Source organism: Amblyraja radiata, chromosome 11 (assembly GCF_010909765.2).
Source record: "Amblyraja radiata isolate CabotCenter1 chromosome 11, sAmbRad1.1.pri, whole genome shotgun sequence".
NCBI classification, from domain to species: domain Eukaryota; kingdom Metazoa; phylum Chordata; class Chondrichthyes; order Rajiformes; family Rajidae; genus Amblyraja; species Amblyraja radiata.
The window spans coordinates 54,832,437-54,856,137 of NC_045966.1; the positions used below are offsets into that span (position 1 = coordinate 54,832,437).

The 23,701-nt window shown below is 41.3% G+C and overlaps 1 protein-coding gene across 5 annotated transcripts in view; it reads right to left on the reverse strand.

Moving 5' to 3' along the window:
- Window positions 1-23,701, reverse strand: part of LOC116978655 (myelin-associated glycoprotein-like) — a 56,677-nt gene that overhangs the window by 18,105 nt on the left and 14,871 nt on the right. For all 5 annotated transcript variants that reach the window (XM_033029957.1, XM_033029956.1, XM_033029953.1 and 2 more), the window contains 3 exons: window positions 15,729-16,007; window positions 14,123-14,377; window positions 4,292-4,402 (listed from right to left, as the gene is read on the reverse strand). In XM_033029957.1, coding sequence (XP_032885848.1) covers window positions 4,292-4,402; window positions 14,123-14,377; window positions 15,729-16,007 — 645 coding nt within the window. The remainder of the gene's footprint in view (window positions 1-4,291; window positions 4,403-14,122; window positions 14,378-15,728; window positions 16,008-23,701) is intronic.

Below are 23,701 nucleotides of genomic sequence, written 5' to 3' on the forward strand. Positions count from 1 at the left end.
CTTGCATCTTCTCGCATAACTAATTATATCACAGTTTGTTTGCTGACCTCAATATAAGGAGGCACCAAAATAATTATATTTCAACAAAATTCCACCAACATAGATGTGATCATGGGCAGGTAATCTGTTTCTTATTTATGCTGATTAAGGGAAGGGTTCAGCCAAGATATTTGTTTTTCTTCAAAAGTTGCCATTGATCTTAATTATCCATGTTGTTCACAGTTTTTTGTTTGGAAATATGCATGAAGCAATGCCTATGTTATTCCAGATAATTAATCAAACAATGGACTAGATACTTGAGTACAGTTTGAGTCAGAGTGAGACGAACACAGTATGCACAGACAAAGTCTTGTCAACCTACCTGCCCATGCTGACTACAATACCCCATCTACACGGGTCCCACCTGTTCATATTTGGCCCATACCACTCTAAACCTTTCCTATTCATGCACCTGTCCAAATGTCTGTTAAATATTGTTAGTGTACCTGCCTCAACTGCCTCCTCTGGAAGCTCGTTCCACACACCCACCACCATCTGCATGAAAAAGTTGCCCCTCAGGTTCCCATTAGATCTTTCCCCTCTCACCTTAAACCCATGTCCTCTGGCACTTAATTCCCTTACTCTGGGGTAAAGAACTCTGTGCGTACATCCTATCTATTCCCCTCATGGTCTTATACACACAAGTGTGAGTGACAAACTCATTTTAAAATCACCCAGGACATAGTTCAAGACCAGGAAATTTGTGCATTCAGGACGAAAGTTGAGTTGGCAAGCCTACAGCAGGGATGTCTGATCAATCTAGGCCAGTAGGGAACTGGGGGGAATTCTGTATGAAAGATTGAGATATTTGTGGAGGAATGGCAGATATTGGACAGGACTGGCAATCAGGTTAATGCCCAGAAACTGTGGAATATGGGGGCTTCACTGGGGCCTTTAGAGATCTCAGGGTAAGGGATTGAGACTGATAGCAGGGGAGGGATTTAGATAGCGGGCTGTCAAACCTCAAGGGGTACTGTGAATAGGGCAAAGACTGGAGCCGGATATTGTTCTGGCTTGGGATTTGGTAGAATGGTGGGGAAGGGAAGCTGCATGCCAATGGGGTCTTAGAGAAGCAAAGATCAGAATGAGATTTATCTTACAGAGGTTCAAATCTAGAAATGCTTTGTGAAAACATTCTTCTCCTGGGTATGTCCAACTGTGGTATACCATTCTCCTCTCAATGTTCCACTTGGACTGCTTCATGGGAATGATGTTATCCCATACATGAGTCACATGGAAATCACATCAGATGTACAACGGTGAACCCTTCAGGGAGAACCACAGTTGAATCATCTGAACTGACAGGAGAAGAGTGGGAATTGTCATTATTACATTTTATTCTCAGTGTGGTCAATTTCAATCACAAAATGACAATTAAAGTCATGTTATACAATCTAATCACAAGGCAAATGTGCCAAGAATAACTAAATACCACAGTGATGTGCTGAACCTGTAGATCACCTGGGATCTCCAGCCATTGGAGCTTATTGTAGATTGCAAGCACTTGGAAACCATCAGGGGTCCCTCGCTCCAGCAGATTATCTAGGAGCTTCAGGCACTGGAAATCAGATGGGGCATCTATCTTCTGGCGATTATTTAGAAATCCCACCATTTGAGATGATCTGAGATCCACATCATATCATGTTGAGGGTGGCACAGCGGTGCAGCGGTAGAGTTGCTGCCTTGCAGCGCCAGAGACCAGAGTTTGAACCAGACTATGGGTGCTGTCTGTATGGAGTCTGTACGTTCTCCCTGTGATCACGTGGGTTTTGTTCAAGTGCTCTGGTTTACTTCCACACTCCAAAGATGTACAGGTTTGTAGCTTAACTGGCTTCAGTACAATTGTAAGTTGTCCCTAGTGTGCAGGAAAGTGTTAGTGTATGTGGTGATCGCTGGTCGGTGCGGACTCGGTGGGCCAAAGGGCCTGTTTCTGTACTGTATCTCTAGAGTCTAAAGTCTAAAAAGCGCTTCCAAAAGGCTGAAGAGTTCACAATCAAAACAATGAACTCAGGCTGAAGCCAAAAGCACAAATTTTAAAATAAATACATAGGATATAAAAACAATTGATATGCTAAAAAATAAAATTAAATAGAAGCATATGACGAGGGATTTTTTTTCATATTAGGTACAGTTTATTTCTTATAATGTTTCATGAGAAAAGCTGCAAATAAGTAGTCACTTGATGTAACAATATGGCATGAACTTCCAATGTGTCCATTATTCAGGTTTTAGCTCAGACCTGCAACCTTTGGAGTATTGCCCAAGGCCGAAGAAAATTCAGAAGTCAGGCATGTCATTCATCATCAAATCTAAACACAAATTAAATGGATGTAGTTCACCATCATCAAAATACAAACTGCTAGAGGAACTCAGCAGGTCATCTGAGGAGGGACAGCATTTCTGATTTGGACCCTTCTTCAGACAGATAATATCTCAGGGTGGCACGGTGGCGTAGCAGCAGAGCTACTGCCTACAATGCCAGAGACCCGGGTTTGATCCTGACTACGGATGCTTGTCTATATAGAATTTGTACCTTCTCCCCGTGACTTGTGTGAGTTTTCTCCGAGATCCTCAGCTTCCTCCCAAACTCCAAAGACGGTTAATTGTAGGTTAATTGGCTTGGTAAAATTGTCCCTAGTGTTGTAGGGTAGTGTTAATGTGCGGGAATTTTTGGTCAATGTGGACTCGGTGGGCAAAAGGGCCTGATTCCACACTGTATCTCAAAACTAAACTGAAACTAAAGATAAAGCAGAAGGGTGATGACTAATAGAAATATGTGAGATAAAGGTGTTGGGATAGAACTGACAAGAGGTAGGTGGATTCAGGTGAGGAGGGGCTAGTGGCAGATGACTCCATTGTGGGAGAGAAGGAGGGAGATAATGACCAATGGTGGAGGAGATAAGTGAAGATAAATGAGTAGAAAATGCTGGAATCTGATTAGAAAGGAAGGTGGGAAATAAAATGATGAACCAGAGGTTAGGCATGGCAGTGGGGGGGAGGGGGAAGTGGTGGAATATGGGGCCAGGTAGCGTTGAGGGTGGGTGATGAGCAGAAGGAGGAAATGCAGGAGGGAAAATGAATTGGGTGACGGGAATGACGGGAGTGGAAAAAAAGGTGTGCATTAGCGGATCTGGGAAGATGAGGAGATAGAATAATGGGTTGTGGGGTGCGGGGGGAGTTACTGCTTATCTGAAATAGGAAAATGCAATGTTAATGGTGTAAGGTTATGGTCCACCCAAGTGGAAGTGAGGTGCCGTTTTTTCAGCTTGGGTGTGATCTCACTTGACAATGGAGGAAGCCAGGGGCTGAAAGGTCAGAGACCACATCAAGAGCACCAAATGCAATCGGTGTAGCTGGTGGAGGTACAATAGAAACCTTCGTCTCACCTGGCAGGGGAGTTGGGTTTTTAAATGGAGGTAAAGGAGAAGGTCTTGCATCTCCTGCATACCTTTCTTTCCACTTCCTTTGCCCTTGTCAAACACTTCCTTTCCCCTCTTTCAAGTCCCTCGGGTCTCCTATTGCCCATCCTGCACCTTAATTGGTACATGTGACAATAAACTGACCTCATTCCCATCTACCCACCATCCTTACCTTGGTTTAACATCCCACCCTTTCTTATCCAAATCCACCCTCTACAGCCCTCTGTCCTTCACTTATCACCTCCAGACTTTGTCACTACCCCCACCCTTCTCTCCCCACCAGAGTCATCTGTCAATTGCCCCCTCCTTATTTGGTTCCACCTATCACTTGCCAATTCTTCCCACACCCCGTCCCCGCTCCTCTCCCTACCAGCTTTCTGCCACCTACTCCCGTCTTGAAGATGTGTTCTGACCCAAAATATCACCTGTCCATTTCCCCTCAGATGCTGTGTGACCTGTTAAGATTCTCCAGCAGTTTTTTTTTGCTCAGTATTCCAGCCTCAAGTAGCTCATAATAATAACAACGAGCAAGTGTTCACATATCAATCTCACACCATTTACCTGCTTTGCCCATGCACTATTTAATTAACACCAAAAATTACTATCCAGGAGCCAAACAACTGGTCTTTGCATGCTCAAGTTTCTGAGCATGGCACCATTGCTATTAGTGCCATGAAGCGTGCTTCATCCATGCTTGGTATGGCCATACAAGAGAAGTCCTTGGATCAAGCATGTTTGCAGCTTGCTATGTTCAAATGAAAAGATCTTATCACTTGTTAAAGTGTTCCCTCTGCAAGAGGATGCAAGAGGTACAAGGATGATAACAAGCTTACCTTCAATCACTTCTTTCTTCCGCTTCCAAGCGACAATTATAAATATAATGATGACAACTGCTCCACTGGCAATTACCCCAACGATCAGGAGCAACACTTTTGTATATGAACCTACCAAACAGAATGGCAGAGGTAAAATTAGGTAAAGCCTTTTCATGCTCAGTATCAAATGTGTGACAGTAATGAGCAAGGGTATGAAAATGGATCTAACTAACCCATAAATATTGTCATGGCCTCAAAACAAGGCTCTTGCTCAAGTTGGCCCATTCCCCTCCATTACTGCTCCCCTGACCCCTGTTTTAGCTTTGTTCCCCGGTAATACTGTCTCTTTTGTAAAGCAGTTTTTTTTTCATTATAATAAAGTCGTTGCGAGATACAGCATGGAAACAGGTCCTTCGGCCTACTAATATCACGCTGGCCACCAGGCCATTCCTTTTCTTACCCATTTTATTCTTCCTACATTCCTGACAACTTGCTGCAGATTCTACCACCCACCCGCACACTAAAGACAATTTACAATTGCCAGTCAACCGACCAACTCAGACATGAGAGCAGAGCAGCCAAAGGAAACCCATGCACTCAGAGGATGAAGGTGCACACTCCACACAGGCATCACCCCACATATGGAATGAACCTCCGTTTCTGGAGCTGAGGCAACAGCACAATCTGCTGCAACACCATACCATCAAATGGTGTAATTGGCGAAAAGTAAGATTAATGTGCCCATAGATGCAATATAAGGTGCACCACCTCATCCTTACAAGCAATATTTAATTGATGAAATATTGTGGCCATGTGCAGCAAGCTATTAGATGGGACAAATCAGTTCTGGGCAACTCCAGGTGATTTCTCTTTTATTAGTAAGTGTTTGATGAAGCAACTCATACTAAACAGTAGCGATGAAATATGTCTGCAGAGCAAGAGATTCTACAAAATTACACATGATGGTTACAAATCAGGAGAACCATTTTGGACATTTGAGGATTGAAGAGTCAGAGAGATTCTTTATGTGGTAAATGCAGGAACCTGAGTTCAAAGGGAGCAACGGTCAGAGGATTTAATCTCTAGCCTTTTTCCAACTACCTTCACATGTTTTCGCATGACCTATCACTTGCTAACTTTTGTCCTGCCCTCTTCTCTTCCAGCTTTCTTACCTCTACTCCTCATCACATTCAGTCTGAAGAAGGGTCTCGTCCTGAAACATCGCCTATCCATGTTCTCCAGAGATCATGACTGGGATCCGCATTTACTCCAGCTGTTTGCGTCTTTTTTTGTAAGCCAGCATCTGTAGAGAACTGGCTACACAACTTTCAGCCTTAAATATGGCTGCTAAGAATTGACCCAATGAGAGGCTTGTTCTGAGAAGCCTTTCAGCTTGGCTTGGAGCTGGTTTGTGAGCTTTCACCCACATAGATCACCTCTTTCAACTTAACCCAATATCTCTATCTTCTTCACTATATTACAGAGATTGATCATTTCCTCAAATACATCAATAAAGACGCTCAATTATATGGAGAAACAAAAATTGTTCTTCTAAGAGAATCAGGAGTCAAGAAGTGTGTGAACTATTAATAGTATCAAACAGCAAAGAAGCTGGCCCTCTGGCCCAACTCATCCAAACTGACCAAGATACCCAATCTTTTCCCATGTTTGGCCCATATCCCTCTAAAACATTCCAATCCATATGTTGTTTAAATGTTGCTTTTGTACCTGCCTCAACTTCTTCCTCTTGTACTTCATTTGGCTTATTTTGTGTGTCTTTAAATTTTAGACTGCCCATTATTATGTGGGTGGGATTTATGACGTATTCTAAGGCGTGTTTGGAGCTAGGTTTCTTGCGCAGAAGCTTAGTTTTTAGTTTAGTTTTGAACTTAGATGGGGAAGGTTAACTCTTTGACCATGTGACGTTTAACCGAGACACGAGGAGTTTTCTAATGTTTAAGCGATATGCTAGAGTTTAATAACTGAGTTATTAATCTTTTGATTAATAAAGAAACTATTAATCAAAAGACAGTGTATGAAGATTTAAATGTGAAGAAGCTCTGAAGGTCTCATGGAGAGCTCACATGCATATTACGACATTCTCCTTAACCATGTAGTTCAACTAAGTGGCTAGAGGGAGTAATCTCTTGAATGATATAAAAATCTGCCGCTACATAAAGTCGAAGAATACCTCTGATGGTGGGGGGGGGGGGGGGGGGGGGGGGTGAAAGCCAGTCCCAGAGAGTGGGACAGAAGAAAGACTAGGACCGAAAGAGGTATTAGTCAGAAGGCTGGTTCCAGCCGAGGAACTGAAGATAATAGATCTCGGCCAGAGGTGGCCTAGAGGTTTATCAACAGCGACAGGACTTATCTGAAGATCTGAATACATTTTAACGAACGTGAGTAGAAATCGACTATTATTTCTTTTAATTTTGAAGCTGTAAAGCTTTAATTTAACCCGCTTCTGTAAAAGAAGAGCCAGAAAAATAAATGTGAGCCACTTGCTTGGAAGATAGCCAAATAAGTGTTTTTTCCAATCTGTCTGGAAAAACAGAAGAGACTGACCTTCGATTGTTTTGAAATCTAGAATACACACATTCCTTCTGAACTAACGTCATTGTTAAGCCTGTGGATGTTTGAGAGATGTTGCCTACAATCTCAGTTTGTTATTATTCTGATGAAGATGTTGACAAAACAAAATTAAAGCAACTGGAAGAAGACTTTGTTTGTTCAATTTAAAGACTTGGCAATCTGCCAAGACCTGTTTTTAAATGATGGAGCAAGAAGATGAAGAAAGTGCCATGCCAGAAGAACCATAAGGTGGTGAAGTCAAGCTCAGTCAAGGACAAGCTGCCTACCTGAAAGAATCAAAGAAGGAGAGAAACAAGTTATGGCAGCAGGTTACCAAATCAATTGAATAACAGAAGAAACTAATGGAATCCGTTAAGAACATGATCAAAGTAGAATCTAATCTGGTCCAACTCCTCTGCCAAGAGGTTGGAAAGAAACAAAATGTTCTGCTGTGTTCACAGCCACATCAGCAAGAACGCGTAAGACACATCCAGTGGTTGGAAGACAGGGTGGAGGTATTCAATGGTTTCATGGATAAGGCAGAGGAGTGGTTATCTGAAATTATACCACCACTTACGTGCTTAACAGCTGAAGGTGCGATGCAACAAGGTGTTGGAATGGAAGGTGAAATTACATCACAAGATAATATCTCGAAGGTATCTACACGATGATCAGGACATAAATCTGGTTCTAGAGCCAGTTCAGTATCAAGGGTTTCTGCCCGATTGAGAGTTGAAGCTGATCTAGCCTCGCTCTCAATAGAAGCGGATGCCTTGAAGAAGAAACATGAGATTGAGCGACAGAAAGAAGAGATTGAGCGCCAGAAAGAAGAGATGACGTGACAAGAAGAACAATTGGTACTAGAGACAAAGATGGCGGTGGTCAAATCTAAGAAGAAGATATTGGAAAGTGAGGGTTCAAGATGCAGTTCCAGAGCATCGAAGATGACGAACCCTGGACAAAGAGGAAAAACTGCTCCAAGTGAGTCAGCAGTCGGATCAATTCCACAATTAAGGTCCACTGAAAGCCCATTGGAACAGAGTAAGATGGGTAAAACTTAATCTCAGCTAATGAGTGCTAGATCCAAACAAACTACTTATGGAGCGTCTGTAGATGCTCGGGACAAACCAATAGCGGACAATGTTTTTCCAAGGCCTGGCATTGGTGAAAAGTCAAGCTTAATTCATAGCTCGACAAAATACCTCTCTCACTCTACCACCAGCAGAAATTCCTACATATGATGGAGATCCTTTGTGGTATGAAGCTTTCGTAAGGGCATTAGAAGTATTAGAAACAAGAATTATGGATGAAAAGGAGCGCTTATGATTTCTGGTGAAGTACACAAGCGGAGATGTTCAGGTACTTGCTTGTGAAAAGTTGTCAAAATGAGCCTGACAGCAAAGGGTATAAAGTGGCAAGAAGGTTACTTAAAGAACGTTGTGGTAATGAACAGAGGATTGCTAATGCATACATGGAGAAGGCCCATGCATTGGAAAGAAATCAAGCCAGAAGATGGGGAGGCATTGAGTATTTATACAATATTTCTGAGAGGTTGTTGCAGCTCGATGAGAAATCTCGGCCACATGGAGGAAATGAATCTTGCAAGTAATACTAGAATCATCATTAGCAAGTTGCCCAGAAGACTGAGAGAAAGATGGAGATATGAAGCAGGCGGAATATTGGATAAGAGAAACCAAGGAGCCAGGCTACCAGACCTGGTGGATTTTACGGTACATGTTAGAACCACACCATGGAACTATTGAAGATTATAAACCAATTGCAACTAACAAAGGTTCTACCTTTACCAAAACTAAAGAAAGATCAGAACCTATGAGAAGCAGTTTTGCTACCACAACCATACCTGTGGAAATGACAGACGGAATGAAAGGAAATGTATTTACTAGCAAGCAAATAGTATTTTGTTTGCTATGTGATGAAATTGGTCACACCATAAGATGGTGTCGAAGCTTCAAGATGAAAGAATATGAAAAAAAGATGGATTTCTTGAAAGAGAAGGGAATCTGTTTTGGATGTTTGAAAAAAGGACATATGGTGAGAGACTGTAAGGGTCCTATAATTTGTTATAAGTGCAGGCAATATCATCCTGAAGCACTTCACATTGCAAAGTGTGGGCGGCGCGACTTTCGTCAGCAGCGGCCTCTGCAGTCCGTCTGCGTTTTTATTATTTTATGTCTTATGTTTTTATGTAGTTTTTGTTATTTTTGTTGGGGTATGTGTGTGGGGGGGTGTGGGTGGTGTGGGAGGGAGGGGGTAACTTTTAAATCTCTCCCTGCACGGGAGACCCGACCTTTTCTTTGTCGGGTCTCCGTTGTCGTTGGGGCTGCAACGAGGAGCGGCCTCCAACAGGAAGACCGGGGGCTGTGGTGCCGACTACTCACCTCACCGTCGCGGAGCTGGCCGAGTCCAGAGCAGGTGGAGCTGTGGTGGACGCTGCTGCGACCCGACCCCCGGAGATTCGGTGGCTGCAACTGCGGGTCTGGCGGACGGCGGCACCGGGAGCCCGCGGGTCCCTGCTGGGAAACCGCTTTTCAGGGCTTCCGCAACGGCGACTTCTCCCGCCCGAGTTGCGGGGTTGAAGAGCACCTGAGCGGGGCCTTACAGCGGCTTGGAATGGCTGCGGGACTGCGAGCGCGCGCCGGGGGCTCTAACATCAAGACCCGGTGCGCGGCCTTGCATCACCCGGCGTGGCTTTAATGGCCGCGGGACAATTCGCCATCGCCCGCCGGGGGCTTTGACTTTGACTTGACTCTGACATCGGGGGGGAGAGTGCAGTGGAGAGATAAATTTTTTTGGCCTTCCATCACAGCAATGTGATGGATGTTTATGTAAATTATGTTGTGTCTTGGGTCTATTTGTTTGTAATGTATGGCTGCAGAAACGACATTTCGTTTGGACCTCAAGGGGTCCAAATGACAATAAATTGAATTGTATTGTATTGAATGAATGAATGAATGAATGAATACGTTTATTGTCATTGCACAATACTGTGCAACGAAATTCCATTACATCTTCTCCGGTTAAAAAAATACAAACACGACAACCATTGACACATATGTACACTTATTAGTAAAAATAAATAGGTATTTTAAAAGAATTTAAAAGAATTTAAAAGAATTGGCGGCATTTCTTAGAATTACATTTTGCTTCCCCAGCGTTCTCTGTTGGAATTTAGCTCTTTTATCGCACATGGGTAGAAACTATTCTTTAGTTTACCGGTGCGAGCCTTCAGAGTCCTGAATCGCCTCCCAGAGGGTAGCAGAGTAAAAAGGTGGTTGGCAGGGTGGGATGTGTCCTGCTTGATATTTGTGGCCCGGCGCAAGCATCGGGCCCTATATATGTCATCCAAGGAGGGCAGTTGGGCGTTTGTAATGTTCTGCGCAGTTTTTATAATTCCCTGCAACGCCCTCCTCTCAGCCACAGTACAGCTAGCAAACCACACCAGGATTCCATAGGAGAGGATACTCTCCACGGCGCATCGGTAGAAGGACAACAGCAGCGGCTGTGAGACGTTTGCTCTCCGCAGAGACCTCAGGAAATACAGCCGCTGATGTGACTTCGTCACGAGAGTGACGGTGTTCATTTGCCATTTAAGGTCCTGGGAGATGTTTATTCCCAGGAACTTAAAGCCAGTGACTCTCTCCACCATGTCTCCTTTGATGTATAAAGGAGCAGGTTCCTCTCTCCTCTTCCTCCTGAAGTCAACGACCAGCTCTTTCGTCTTCGATGGATTGAGTACCAGGTTGTTTTTGGTACACCAGACAGTCAGTTTTTGGACTTCATCCCTGTAGGCAGACTCGTCGTTGTTGTTTATCAGTCCCACCACAGTCGTGTCGTCCGCAAACTTAATGATCCTATTTGTACTGTGTGTTGGTATACAATCATAAGTGTATATTGTGTACAAAATGGGACTCAGCACACAACCTTGTGGTGCTCCTGTGCTGAGCGTCAGGACTGGGGAGTAATTGGACCCCATCCTGACAGTCTGTGGGCGATCTGTTAGAAAGTCCTTAATCCATCCGCATGTTATTGCATTAACACCCAGATCAGACAGTTTGTCCACCATTCTGCTGGGGATGATTGAATTAAATGCAGAACTAAAATCTACAAATAACATCCTCACATATGAGCCAGGACACTCCAGATGTGTCAGTGCAGAATGTAGAGCTGTGTTGATGGCATCTTCCGTTGACCTATTTGCTCTATACGCAAATTGATGCTGATCCAGGGTGGGTGGGAGTGAGGACTTAATGTGGGCCAGGACCAGCCGTTCAAAACATTTCATCACGGTCGAAGTGAGAGCAACAGGTCTATAGTCATTCAAGCTCTTAATGAATGTTGTTTTGGGTACAGGCACGATGGTAGCAGTCTTAAAGCATTTAGGGACAGTGCACGTTAACAGAGAGAGGTTAAAGATTTTGCTAAAAACCTATATTGTATTGTATTGTATTGTAAAGAAGCCATCAGAGCATTGGGAAGAGGAAGAACCAGAGCAAGTAGAAGAAGAGCTATCAGAGCAAATAGAAGAGGATGAACCGAAGCAAACAGAACAGAAGAAGAAGCCAGCTACTAGTGATGCCATCACCTCACCTCAAGTAACTGCTCATATTGGGGCCAGGGTTGAAGCCTGTATCTTTTCTATCTTACCAGTACAGGTGAGGAATAGCAAAACGAATACAGTGTTGCAAACATATACTTTTTCAGATCACGGAAGTTCGACTACCTTTTGTACAGAAAACCTGATGAGAAGACTGAACATCACAGGAGAAGAGACTAAGATTCGATTGCGTACCATGAAAAAAGATAAAGAGAGCAGGAGTCATTACATTACAAGTGTGGAGATATCCAGTCTGGATGAAGATAATTTTATAACAATATCAGAAGTGTTTACACATGGAACCATGCCTGTTGGTCGTCAAAATATACCAAGACATGAATTCATGACAGGAAACATGGCCTTAACTTAAGGATGTCAAGATATCTGAAATAAATTATAGTGTTGACCTATTGATCGAAACAAATGCTTTGAAGGCATTGAAACCTATACAGATTGTGAGGAGCCAACGTGATGGACCGTATGCTGCGAAAACCTGACTTGGATGGGTTATCAATGGCTCCTTGAGAAGGAATAACAAAAACGGGATCCGGAAGAACTATCCTACCATTGCTGTTTATCAAATATCTACTGATAAATTAGAAAAGCCGGTGATGAAGCAATAAGATCAATAATCAAGTTATGCTTGCGTCTAGAAAGCAAAAGTGAAGAGGGAAGAGTTGTTGAAGAATTCTGATTGCTGATATATAGTGCATGCTATTTTCCTCGTTAGTATAGTGGTTAGTATCCCCGCCTGTCACGCGGGAGACCGGGGTTCAATTCCCCGACCTTTTGCTTTTGATATATGACCTTCATGGCTACTTTTTTGATGTTTATTAATAATTGCCTCGTTATATACTCAGAACAATTAGGGGCCAGTATGTAGTGGCCATTTGGCTTATTTTGTGTGTCATTAATTATGGCATGTTTCTTTAAATTTTAGACTGCCCGTCATTATGTGGGTGGGATTTATGACGTATTCTAGGGTGTGCTTGGAGCTAGGTTTCTTGCGCAGAAGCTTAGTTTTTAGTTTAGTTTTGAATTTAGATGGGGAAGGTTAACCTTTCGACCATGTGATGTTTAACTGAGACACGAGGAGTTTTCTAATGTTTAAGCGATATGCTGGAGTTTGACGAAGATTAAAGTGTACGAGTCGAAGTATAAGGTCGGATGTATACCTTATTATTTTTCTTCAACAATAAAGAAACTATTAATCAAAAGACTGTGTTATGAAGATTTATCTGTGACGAAGCTCTGAAGGTCTCACGGAGAGCTCACATGCGTATTACAACATTCTCCTTAACTATGTAGTTCAACAGTGGCTAGAGGGAGTAATCTCTTGAATGATATAAAAATCTGCCGCTACACTTCATTCCATATATCTATTCATAAGAAAGCTGTCACTCAGGTTCTTATTAAATCTTTCCTCTCTCACCTCCTTAAAATCACCCTTGCTCTCCTATGCTCCAAGGAATTAAGTCCTAGCCTGCCCGACCTCTCCCTATTATTTGACCCTTGAATCCTGGTCACATCCTCAAAGATTTTCTCTGGACTCTTTCCAACCTAATGGTATCTTTCCCATAGCAAGGTGATCTAAACTGAACATCAAGTGCGGCCTCACCAACATCTTGTACAATTGTAACAAAATATCGCAACTTCTATACTCCATTGCCAGAATAACGTCAATGTTTAAAAGCCTTCTTCACCACCTTATCCAGCTGTATCCCCATTAATATTAATGTTTTAATGAGAACATAAGAAGAAGATGCTACAAATAGCATGGGGGAAGTCAGTAATACAGATTTAAGATGATTGGCCAAAGAAATTAAGCCCACCAGAAGAAATCTGCTTGTGGAGCAAGTTGTTATGATCTACATCGTCTGAATATGTGGTAGAAGCAGATTCAGAATATCTTTCAAACGAACAATTTGTCAAGGGAAAATATTTATAGGGCTATGGCATAAGGCCAAGTGGTGGGACCAATTGGTTGGCTGTACTAAAGTGCAGACACAATTACAATGGACTTATTTTTGCACCGTATTCCCAATGATTCTGTGATACCATCACCACCTTGTTCCACCGCAACACATGTATCAAATTCCTCATTCCCACTGCCCCCATTGTAAAAAACACCTGCAAAATTATTTATCTAATCTTGAATAGTTCATCCAAAATGAATAATCTAATTGGATTTTTTTTTGAATTATCAATGGTTTAAATTTTAAAGTTTGTTTCTAATTCATCCCTTTTCCAATGAAAAGTACCAAAAGGCGACACAACCTCATTACTGCATCCTCATAATTTGAGCAACATCTAACTTTGCTGCTCAAAAATTAAGTGTTCAATATTTATTTTCTGTAAGGAAGCCATAATGAGACATGGCATCCAGTTGTAGTCTAATCATGGCTCAATATTAAACTAATGCTCCTTACGATTCAGACTGGCACACCGTTCTATAACTATTATTATCAAAGCTTACTTTTGGCATACAGCGTTAATGTGACAGGACTAAGCAGCTCCTGCTGAATGAGACAAGATGTGATTGTACAGTTAGTCTTTATTCATGTTATGTGAAACTATTGTTGCTGAACAATGTAAGGATTAATTAAAACATGCATTGAAAGTACTTACTCTTTGTTAAGTTAGAGAACTCCTTTTATACTTACCAGGTGGGCACCTCTCTGTCACCGACACTCCATGTTTATTCTGAGCTAGGCACGAAACACAAAAGCTTGCTGTTGTTTCCAATTTCAGTGTACTAACTGTATGAGTGCCATTGAATTCTGACTTTATACTGACCCTGGGATCAGTGAGATTTATACTGTCGTCACTGATCTTCCATGTGATGACTGCAGGAGGACTGGCCTCAGCAATGCACTTGTATAGAAGTTCCTGGCTGATTGTAACTTTATCCGGTTTGTCTGCAACACAAAATTAAACTTGTTGCTTAGAAAGATTGAAATGTCACCTTAATGGACTAATGCGCTGCTCTAAGTTCACTCCTAACTCTACAGGTATGAATCTTAGCTTTAGCTTTTCATTTCAGTTTTAGAGATACAGCAAGGAAAGGCCCTTCAGCCCTCTGAGCCCACAGTGACCATCGATCACATGTTCACACTAGTTCTACTTTATCTCACTTTCTCATCCACACCCGACAAATTAAGGGAAACGTTCACTACAGAGCCCAAGTAATTCACAAACCTGCATACCTTTGGAATGTGGAAGGAAACCTGAGCACCCAGAGGAAACCCGTGTGGTCACAGGGAGAATGTGCAAACTCCACACAGACAGCACCTGAGATCAGTATTGAACCTGTGTCTCTGGAGCTGTAAGGCAGCAGGTCTACCAGTTGTACCACTGTGGCTCCATAATCTCATTACAATAGCCAATGCTTAATTAATATTAATTCATTCAATTAACTAATCTCATTCAGGAATTTCTGAAGTTGTCTTAAGTAAGGAATCATTTCTGACCATGCTTATTTATTTTCGCATATTCATACGTGCCTGTTAATCTGGACTACATGTGGGTGAAATGGATGTATGTGTGTAATATATTCACTTGCTTAAGGAAAAGTGCCATTAAGCTGGAAAGAATGCAGAAAAGATTTATGAGGATGTTGTCAGGATTTGAGGTGATGAGATATAGGGAGAAGTTGCACAGGTTAGGACTTTATACTTTGGAGCACAGGAGGCTGAGAGATGATCTTACAAAGGTTTATTAAATCATGAGAGGAATAGATAGGGTGAATGCAGTATTTTAACCAGTGCAGGGGAATCAAGATATTTGTTAGATATAGCTCTTAGGCATAATGGAATCAAGGGATATGGGGAAAAAGCAGGAACAGGATATTGATTCAGGATGATCAGCCATGATCATATTGAATGGCGATGCTGGCTCGAAGGGCTGAATGGCCTAGTCCTGCAGCCACTTTCTATGCTTCTAAAAACAAGAGGACATTTGTTCAAGGTGAGAGGGGCAAGATTTAATGCAAACTTGAGGGGCAGCTTTTCCACTCAGAGGGTGCTGAGTATATAGAACAAGCTTACAGAAGAGGTAGTTGAGACGGATACTGTAAGTGCATTTAAAAGGTGCTTGGACAGGTACATGGGTAAGAAAAACTCAGAGGGATATGGGTCAAATGCGGACAAATGGCTATCTTAGCTGTGGCATCTTGGTTGGCAGAGACAGGTTGTGCTGTAGGGCCTGTTCCTGTACGGTATGATTCCATCACTTTCCTAGAACAGAGCAAAGAGACACCCAAATACTCACACTGCACGTCAATTTCTACTTCTGAAGACAAACTGTGTCCCAAATAATTTGTAGCCATGCAGTTATAGAATCCGGAATTCTTCCTTGAAATTTTTTTGAATAATATATCGCCACTTGCAGTATTGAGGATCTCCGTTTTATTCATGGATTGTTCTTTTTTGTACCAGGTGTAGTTAGCCTCGGGGAAACTGTTCCCAACACACACAAGCGTAACGCAGTCACCTTCTTTTACTTCCTCCTGCGTTGCATTCACAAGGAGGATGGTATTTCTTGGAGGGTCTAGATGTACGAGGAAACACGTATGGTCAGTGACTCTTAAGGCATAAGAAACACTTCTCAACAATTAATACCAAAGCTATACACTATAAACATTTGAAATTTGAAATAAAAACAGAAGATGGTGGAAATACTCAGCAGGCCAGATGGGTCTTTGGAGTGAGAAATAGAATTAATATTTCGGACTGATAACCCTTCATCAGAACAGAACAGAACACTCACCAATTTTATAAACTAATCAGACTAAAAGATTAACTCTCTCTACTGATCCTGCCTGATCCATTGAGGCACAGATGGCTGTGGAGGCCAAGTCAATGGCTATTTTAAAGGTAGAGATAGATAGATTCTTGATTAGTAACGGTGTCAGGGATTATGGGGAGAAGGGGTTGAGAGGGAAAGATAGACTGGCCATGATTTAAGTACACCAGACTGGATGGGCCAAATTGCCTAATTCTGCTCCTATCACTTGCGAACTTATGAACATGAGTATTTTCACCATTTCATGTTACCTTGCAGCTGTTTGATAACAATACACGTAATTCTGCTATGATATATTTTCATAATGGATATAATGCAACTGGTGAATTAGTTCTAATGTGATTTTGATCAGGGACTAGAGAATCACTTTGATGCTAATGGGAAATTAAAAAATATAAATTTATAAAAGACACACAATGTTGAGGTACACCGGTACGTTGTATCGTTTTTATTATAAAACACCACCTGTAGTCCCTTATATCTCCAATTTTAAAAATAAAAGCTGGCTTGGGAAAAAAAGTCAAGAGAAAAATAACTTTCCCACAGTAATCAGGTACCATTATCTTTTAACAACGCAGTCTGTCAGCTTCACCACGAGGTCATTGCAATTGACAAGCAATCACTTCTATTAACAGTTGTGCAAAGATACCCTATTAAACAATGTAACATACAGCCATCAGAATACTTAGCTTGCAGTTAGAAAAATAGATTTACATCTATTGAAAATAAATTTATTTTTGAAAATCCTGCAGGAAAAATAACTTTGCTATCATGAGTCTTAAATTCTCTAGCACATAAACTCCTTTTCCCATTGAAATAATTGTTTTTATGATGTGACTTTTTAAAATAATATGACATTTTTTAGGAACGCAAATATCGTGCTATAGCAAACCTGTCTGCAACATGGGAAATGGGCAGAGTCTTTTGCAGTTGGTACAATTAACCTTCACAACCGAACCAAGCTTCATCTTCTTTCCAGATTCCACCCATTCAATTATCATCAGATGCAACGGTTATAACTGTACGTATAATGTTCAGATATAATGATATACTGTATGTATGTAGCACATATACAATAAAGGATACACTAGGTATATAGTTTAAAGAATGCACTGCATGTACACAGCACAATGAAGCATGCATACATGCATGCATTAAGTTTAACTAAAAGTTCAATACAGTTTTAAACCATTGATTAGTTTTATTCACAAAGGTACCCGCTGTCTGTTTTAATATACCATACCACCAATGTGTTCACTATTGTAGGTATATTTTATACCCGTGTAGAACACAGCACCTACAGTTGCAAGGTAAATTGCTTCTCGCCAGTGTCGTCTGCAGGGAAAAAATTCAACTGTAGATTCATACACGTAATAACAATTTTATGTACCAAGAATACCACCGTGTGCTTGGACATATACACTTCCCCTGATATAGAGAGTAAACTACAATTTGTTAAGTTAAATTTGTGTTTATTGTGTGTTTTTGTTATTTTTATTATATGTATGACTGCAGGCACGAAATTTCGTTCAGACCGAAAGGTCTGAATAACAATAAAGGATACTTTGACTTTGACTTTGACTTTGAAACCCTATACCCATAAATGTCAAGAAAACCATTGTATAATGTAGACATGATTATGTATAAGATAATTACAAGCAGTTGAATAAGGGGTGGGAATTAATAAGCTTTGGCTTCTTCCTGCTCCTTTTCGGACACATATGATTTCATTTATTTATAGATATTGTTTGTGACACTTATATAAGTGTTTTTGTTTTGTTTTTTGTATGCTGTTTCACATTTGCTTTTTGTTCTTTTATTCTGTTCGAAATAAATGATAAAATAAATAAATAAATAAATATAGTCATGAATACACACTCTTTGGCCCACTGAATTCACAATAAATACCAAACACCCATTTACATCAATCCCATTTTATTCTATCCACATTCCCTTCAACACCCCACAGATTCTGCCACTCATCTATACCACAGAGGGAATCCACAATGTCAAATTAACCTTCCAGACCTAAACTTCTTGGGATGTGTGAGGAGCAGGTAGCTGAAACCAAACTGCTCACACGACACAGAAGCATCAAACCTCCAAGACTGAACCCCAGTCACTAGAGCCATGATGCAGAGCTGTACTAGCCATGTTGTTATTCCCCTATTGCGACTAATATCTATTGCTTTATATGTTTACCCTCCTCCCATCCGGGAGGCGCTACAGGTCTCTCCGTTGCCGGACCAGCAGGTTCAGGAACAGCTTCTTCCCTGCGGCTGTTACATTACTTAACTCTACACCTTGGTGATTGTCAGTCACCCCCCCCACCCCGGACACTCCCTCCCCCAGAAAAATTGCACTAATGTATGTACATATATATATTCTGCTGTTCATTATTCTATGTTCGCTCTTCTGGGTGAGATGCTACCTGTATTTTGTTGTCTCTGTAGTGTACACTGCACAATGACATTAAAGATTGAATCTGAATCTGAATCTGCTATTCAATACATCACTGTATCACTATCTATTTTTACTGAACAGAAACTTGAAGGAAAATATATGATGCTATGTGCTTACATATATGTCACACATAGGAACCAAGAATTCAAAGTATATGTATATAAATATATAAATATATCTTCTGGAGCGCTAGTATGGGTGTTGGGGGCTGAAGGGACTGGTTTCCAGAGGGCTAATAAGGGCATTGTGGGTTGAACGGATTCTTGGGCTGGCGGCTCATTCACTCAAGCCTGTTGTGCTGGCAGCTCACTCACTCACAGCTGGTGGGCTGGCAGTTGACTCATGGCTATTCCTTGAAATTCCATTTCAAGCAGGGTGCAAGACCACCAAATTCAAGTGCAGTTTCATACCATTTCAAGCAGGGTGCAAGACCACCAAATTCAAGTGCAGTTTCATACCATTTCAAGCAGGGTGCATGACCACTAAAAACAGCAAGTCGTGACCTCTCCCTCCTCCATCTTGCAGAGACTGAGTGACGCCCACACCTCTGGGTTTTATAGTCCCTCCCCCCCTCCCACCAGAAGGGGCTTGGCCTTCATGGTGTGATTGACAGGAGAGAGAATCTCAACATTTTTTAAACAGTAATAACTCTTTTATTTTTCATCGATGGGAAAAATCCTCGGCACCTGATGAGCGGAGGGGGACTGAGTAAGCCAAAAATCACAGCCGTACGTGGTAGTGTTTTTTTCTAAAATCAATATAAAGCGCAAACAGGAAGTGGTCAAGATTAGACTTTTAATTAAATAGAAGGCAAGGCAACTTTAATTAGGCAAGGCAACTTTAATTAGGCAAGGCAACTTTAATTAGGCAAGTCAACTTTAATTAGACAAGGCAACTTTAATTAGGCAACACAGCTTTAGCATTTCCAAACCAAAGGCAACACAGCTTTAGCATTTCCAAACCAAAGGCAACACAGCTTTAGCATTTCGAAACCAAAGGCAACACAGCTTTAACATTTCCAAACTATATTTTCAAACCACATTAAGGGCACTGACAGGTCAGTAAAACCACTCAAAGTTTAGTAGACATGTGTTCAGTGTTATACACAGCTCAGATTGAGAGACATGACCCTCTCGCTCCCCCATCTTGCAGAGACTGACTGAGGAACTCAACACTTCCGGGTTTTATTGTCCCTCCAGAAGGGGCGTGGCCTTCAGGAGAGAGAATCTCAACATTTTTTAAACACTAAATCTCTTTTATTTTTCATCAATGGGAAAAATCCTCTTGTCCTGCACAGCGAAAGGGGACTCTGAGTAAGATGGCCAAAAATCACAGCCGTAAGTGGCAGCATTTTCCTAAAATCAATATACAGAACAGCAGGAAGTGGTCAAGATCAGACTTTTAGTAATATATGTATATATATATATGTATACTATACATGTACATACATATGGCAGACATTACCTGCAATTGAAAGGCAAACACATGCATATATCTACACACCATGCCACTTAGAGGGGACAAGCTATATTATCATTACATACTATGTATATGTACTCATCACTTGGTAATACTGGAAATATCGCTTCATGTCTATACTCCGCACAAAACAATATTTGGCACTGACAGAATATGCAGGCTTACATATTTATAAACTCCACATATGCTTTTCAGACTTATGACAAATATTGTTTACCTAGCTTACCTTGGTCCACCTATTGAAGCATCAATGGCCCTCTGGTCGTGGTTGCTTCCGTCTCAATTGTCTCCTACTCCTTTCTATGGTCTATGTAGCATAGCTTGTCCATGAATAAACTTTCTGCTCTCATAAGCGTGTTTCACCTTTCCCTGCCTGACTTCATGTGAGTTGAAATTGTGAAAGATTCTCTCTTGAGATACAATCCTCTTCTTTGAATGTGTCAACATTACCCCTCTCCCTAAAAAATGACCCATATGTGTTTGCAAACTGCCATTATCAACTCAACCCTCTCATTCCTCCAAATTCCAAGCCTGCCTCCAAAATTCAAAAGTCATGAACATGATGACAAGCGACCTTAGAAATTCACTCCTTTCAGTAGAGTTTCTGTTCTCCAAAACAGTCCAGAAATGGTCCTCTTGGTCAACTGTTCTAATATTCCATCCTTTGGTTCAGTTCCTACTGTAAAATATGTTCCTGTACTAAAAATGTTCTACAACATCAAGCTGCTGGTCAATGCTTTCAAATATAAATATATGACCCCTACAACATGAAGCTTGCCTTATCTTTCTGTTGCCTCTTCAAAGGATTTTATCATGATAGCCAAACATGATGTAACCTTCAGGAACGTACACTGCCTATTTTTACTTCAACATTCTGCCTCTTGATACACATATATCACTTCGTTCAGTTTAGGTGCTGCTCTTTAAAGTGCCTGGCTTGCAGGTTCCTCCATTCCATCACCCTTTCCAAGTATGGCCAATCATTAGTCTTCCCCTCTACTCATGGGACTCAGCTATTTTCACTGCAGCCTTTCATTTGGACATGGTGTCTGATCCTCTTTTAGCTTTGGCAGCTTGTCAATAGACATTTCCCTTTTTTATCCCAAGTGTTGCAATATATTTTTTAAAGATCCTCAGTTTCATATCTCCTTTGACTTTCGTTTAACATAACCAAAGCAATAATTTCATATCTATATTACATCAGCAATTGGTTTCCTTATCGGTAAGTCTGAATGTTATTTTGGAGCTATACGAGACCACTGATGCTGGAATCTGGAGCAAATAACAAACTTTGGGTGAACTCCTCAAATCAAGCAGCATCTGTGGAGGCCAGGGTTCGGATTGAGACCCTGCACCAGGGCAGGCTCCCCATTCAACCTTTGCCTCCATAGATGCTGCTTGACCCAACGAGTTCTTCCAGCAGTTTTTATTTTGCTGTTCAGAATTACTTTAGATGGGAAATGTGATAACTGAGAAATATGCACTATTAGTCTCTCACTTATTTAATGATTGATTCTGTCTCCTTGTAAGCTCCTGAGTACTAATAGACATCAGGGAATATTCAGGCTAGACACAAAATGCTGGAGTAACTCAGCGGGACAGGCAGCATCTCTGGAGAGAAGGGATGGGTGAAGTTTTGGGTCGAGACCCTTCTTCCGGCTCTACAGAATATTCAGGTACGGACATACTATGAACACTGATACTCAGCAAACAGTCCAAACATCAAAAGTAGCAGGAGTATGTCATTTACCCCTTCTGGCTTGCTCCAGCACTCAATAAGACGATGGTTAATCCTCAATTGTATGCCATATCTCTGCTCTCCCTCTGGGCACCATTTTCTGTACATCATTTGTGGACTCCAGAAATACTGAAGTATGGTTATAAAATACAAACTGTCTGCAAATATGACATAACATACAGGATACTAGCTGTAGGCTGGAGTGAAATTCTGCATGCATGTTCAAAGCACACCACATGTAAGCATCAGGCAAGCACGTTGTTTCCATTAAGGCAATACCAATAGAAGCTGTTTAAGTTTATATAAAGCCCGCCAGGGGCTGGCTGTAAAGCTGTGGATTTTAATTAAATATGTTTTCTGTGTTTACAAGTGTGCATGAGTTAAATACACCACCAACTTGCACAAGCGCAGCGCGTGCATGTATAATACATCCATTTCAGGGTCAAAGAAGTTATACAAAAACACACACACAAAACACTGAAGGCACATACATGGAACACAGCTATGATAGGTTTAGGTTTATTATTGTAACGTCTACCAAGGTACCGTGAAAAATGTAACTATCATTGCCATACAATCAAATCTGATAGTAATATACATAAATACAACCGTGAAACTCAAGTATAATAGGTAAAGGTACTGAGTGCAGAATATAGTTCTCAGCACACTACATGTTGCTACAGCCTGTAAAATACAGACTAAAGGAATTGCCCCTTGCTTGATTTATGTTAATCCTTTCTATTACTTATGTTGATCTGTAATACTCAGTTAAAATTAAAATTTAGTTGGCTCTGGGTGACTGGCATTGGGTCAATGTGATCTTATTTCTCCCAGTAGCACTTTTAATTGAGCATTGCTTTAGAAAAATATCACTTTATATGTATCCTATTGCAAAATTGGTCACTATCTGAATCATGACAATCAGAGTTGTATAGCAGATAAACTAATGCTGCGGCCCACCATGTCCATGCCAACCTTTCCAGCCATCAACATTAATTCCATTTGCAGACCCACAATAAGTCTGCATCTTTCTGTCCCATGCCTATTGAACTTTGCATCTAAATGCCTCCTAAACGTACTGACTGTATCTGATTCCACCATCTCCTCTAACATCACATTCCAGATATCAGCCGTTCCCTGTAAAAAAATGTACTCCTCAGATCCCATTTAAAGCTCCTTCCTCTCAACTTAGACAATAGATAATAGACAATATGTGCAGGAGTAGGCCAATTGGCCCATCGAGCCAGCACCGCCATTCATTGTGATCATGGCTGACCATCCACAATCAGTACTCCGTTCCTGCCTCCTCCCCATAACCCTTCACTCCGCTATATTTAAGAGCTCTATCCAACTCTCTCTTGAAAGCATCCAGAGAATTGGCCTCCACTGACCTCTGAGGCAGAGAATTCACAACTCTCTGGGTGAAAACGTTTTTCCTAATCTCCGTTCTAAATGGCCTACCCCTTATTCTTAAACAGTGGCCCCCTGGTTCTGCACTCCCTCAACATCGGGAAATCTATGTTTTCCTATTTTTGTTACCCAAGTGCCCTGTTAATTTTTTGGACATTCTGGAAATGTTGCAAATCTGCTCAGACACCAGAGTACTTAACTCTGTGTAAGAACAACTTTTATATGTGTTGCACTGGTAAAGGCATTGCTATATCACTGAATTCTGAGCCAATTACCCACAGGTTCAAAATATATCATTGCAATTTTACGTACAACATAATGTCCAGTGTAGAAACAATGGAAATGGCAA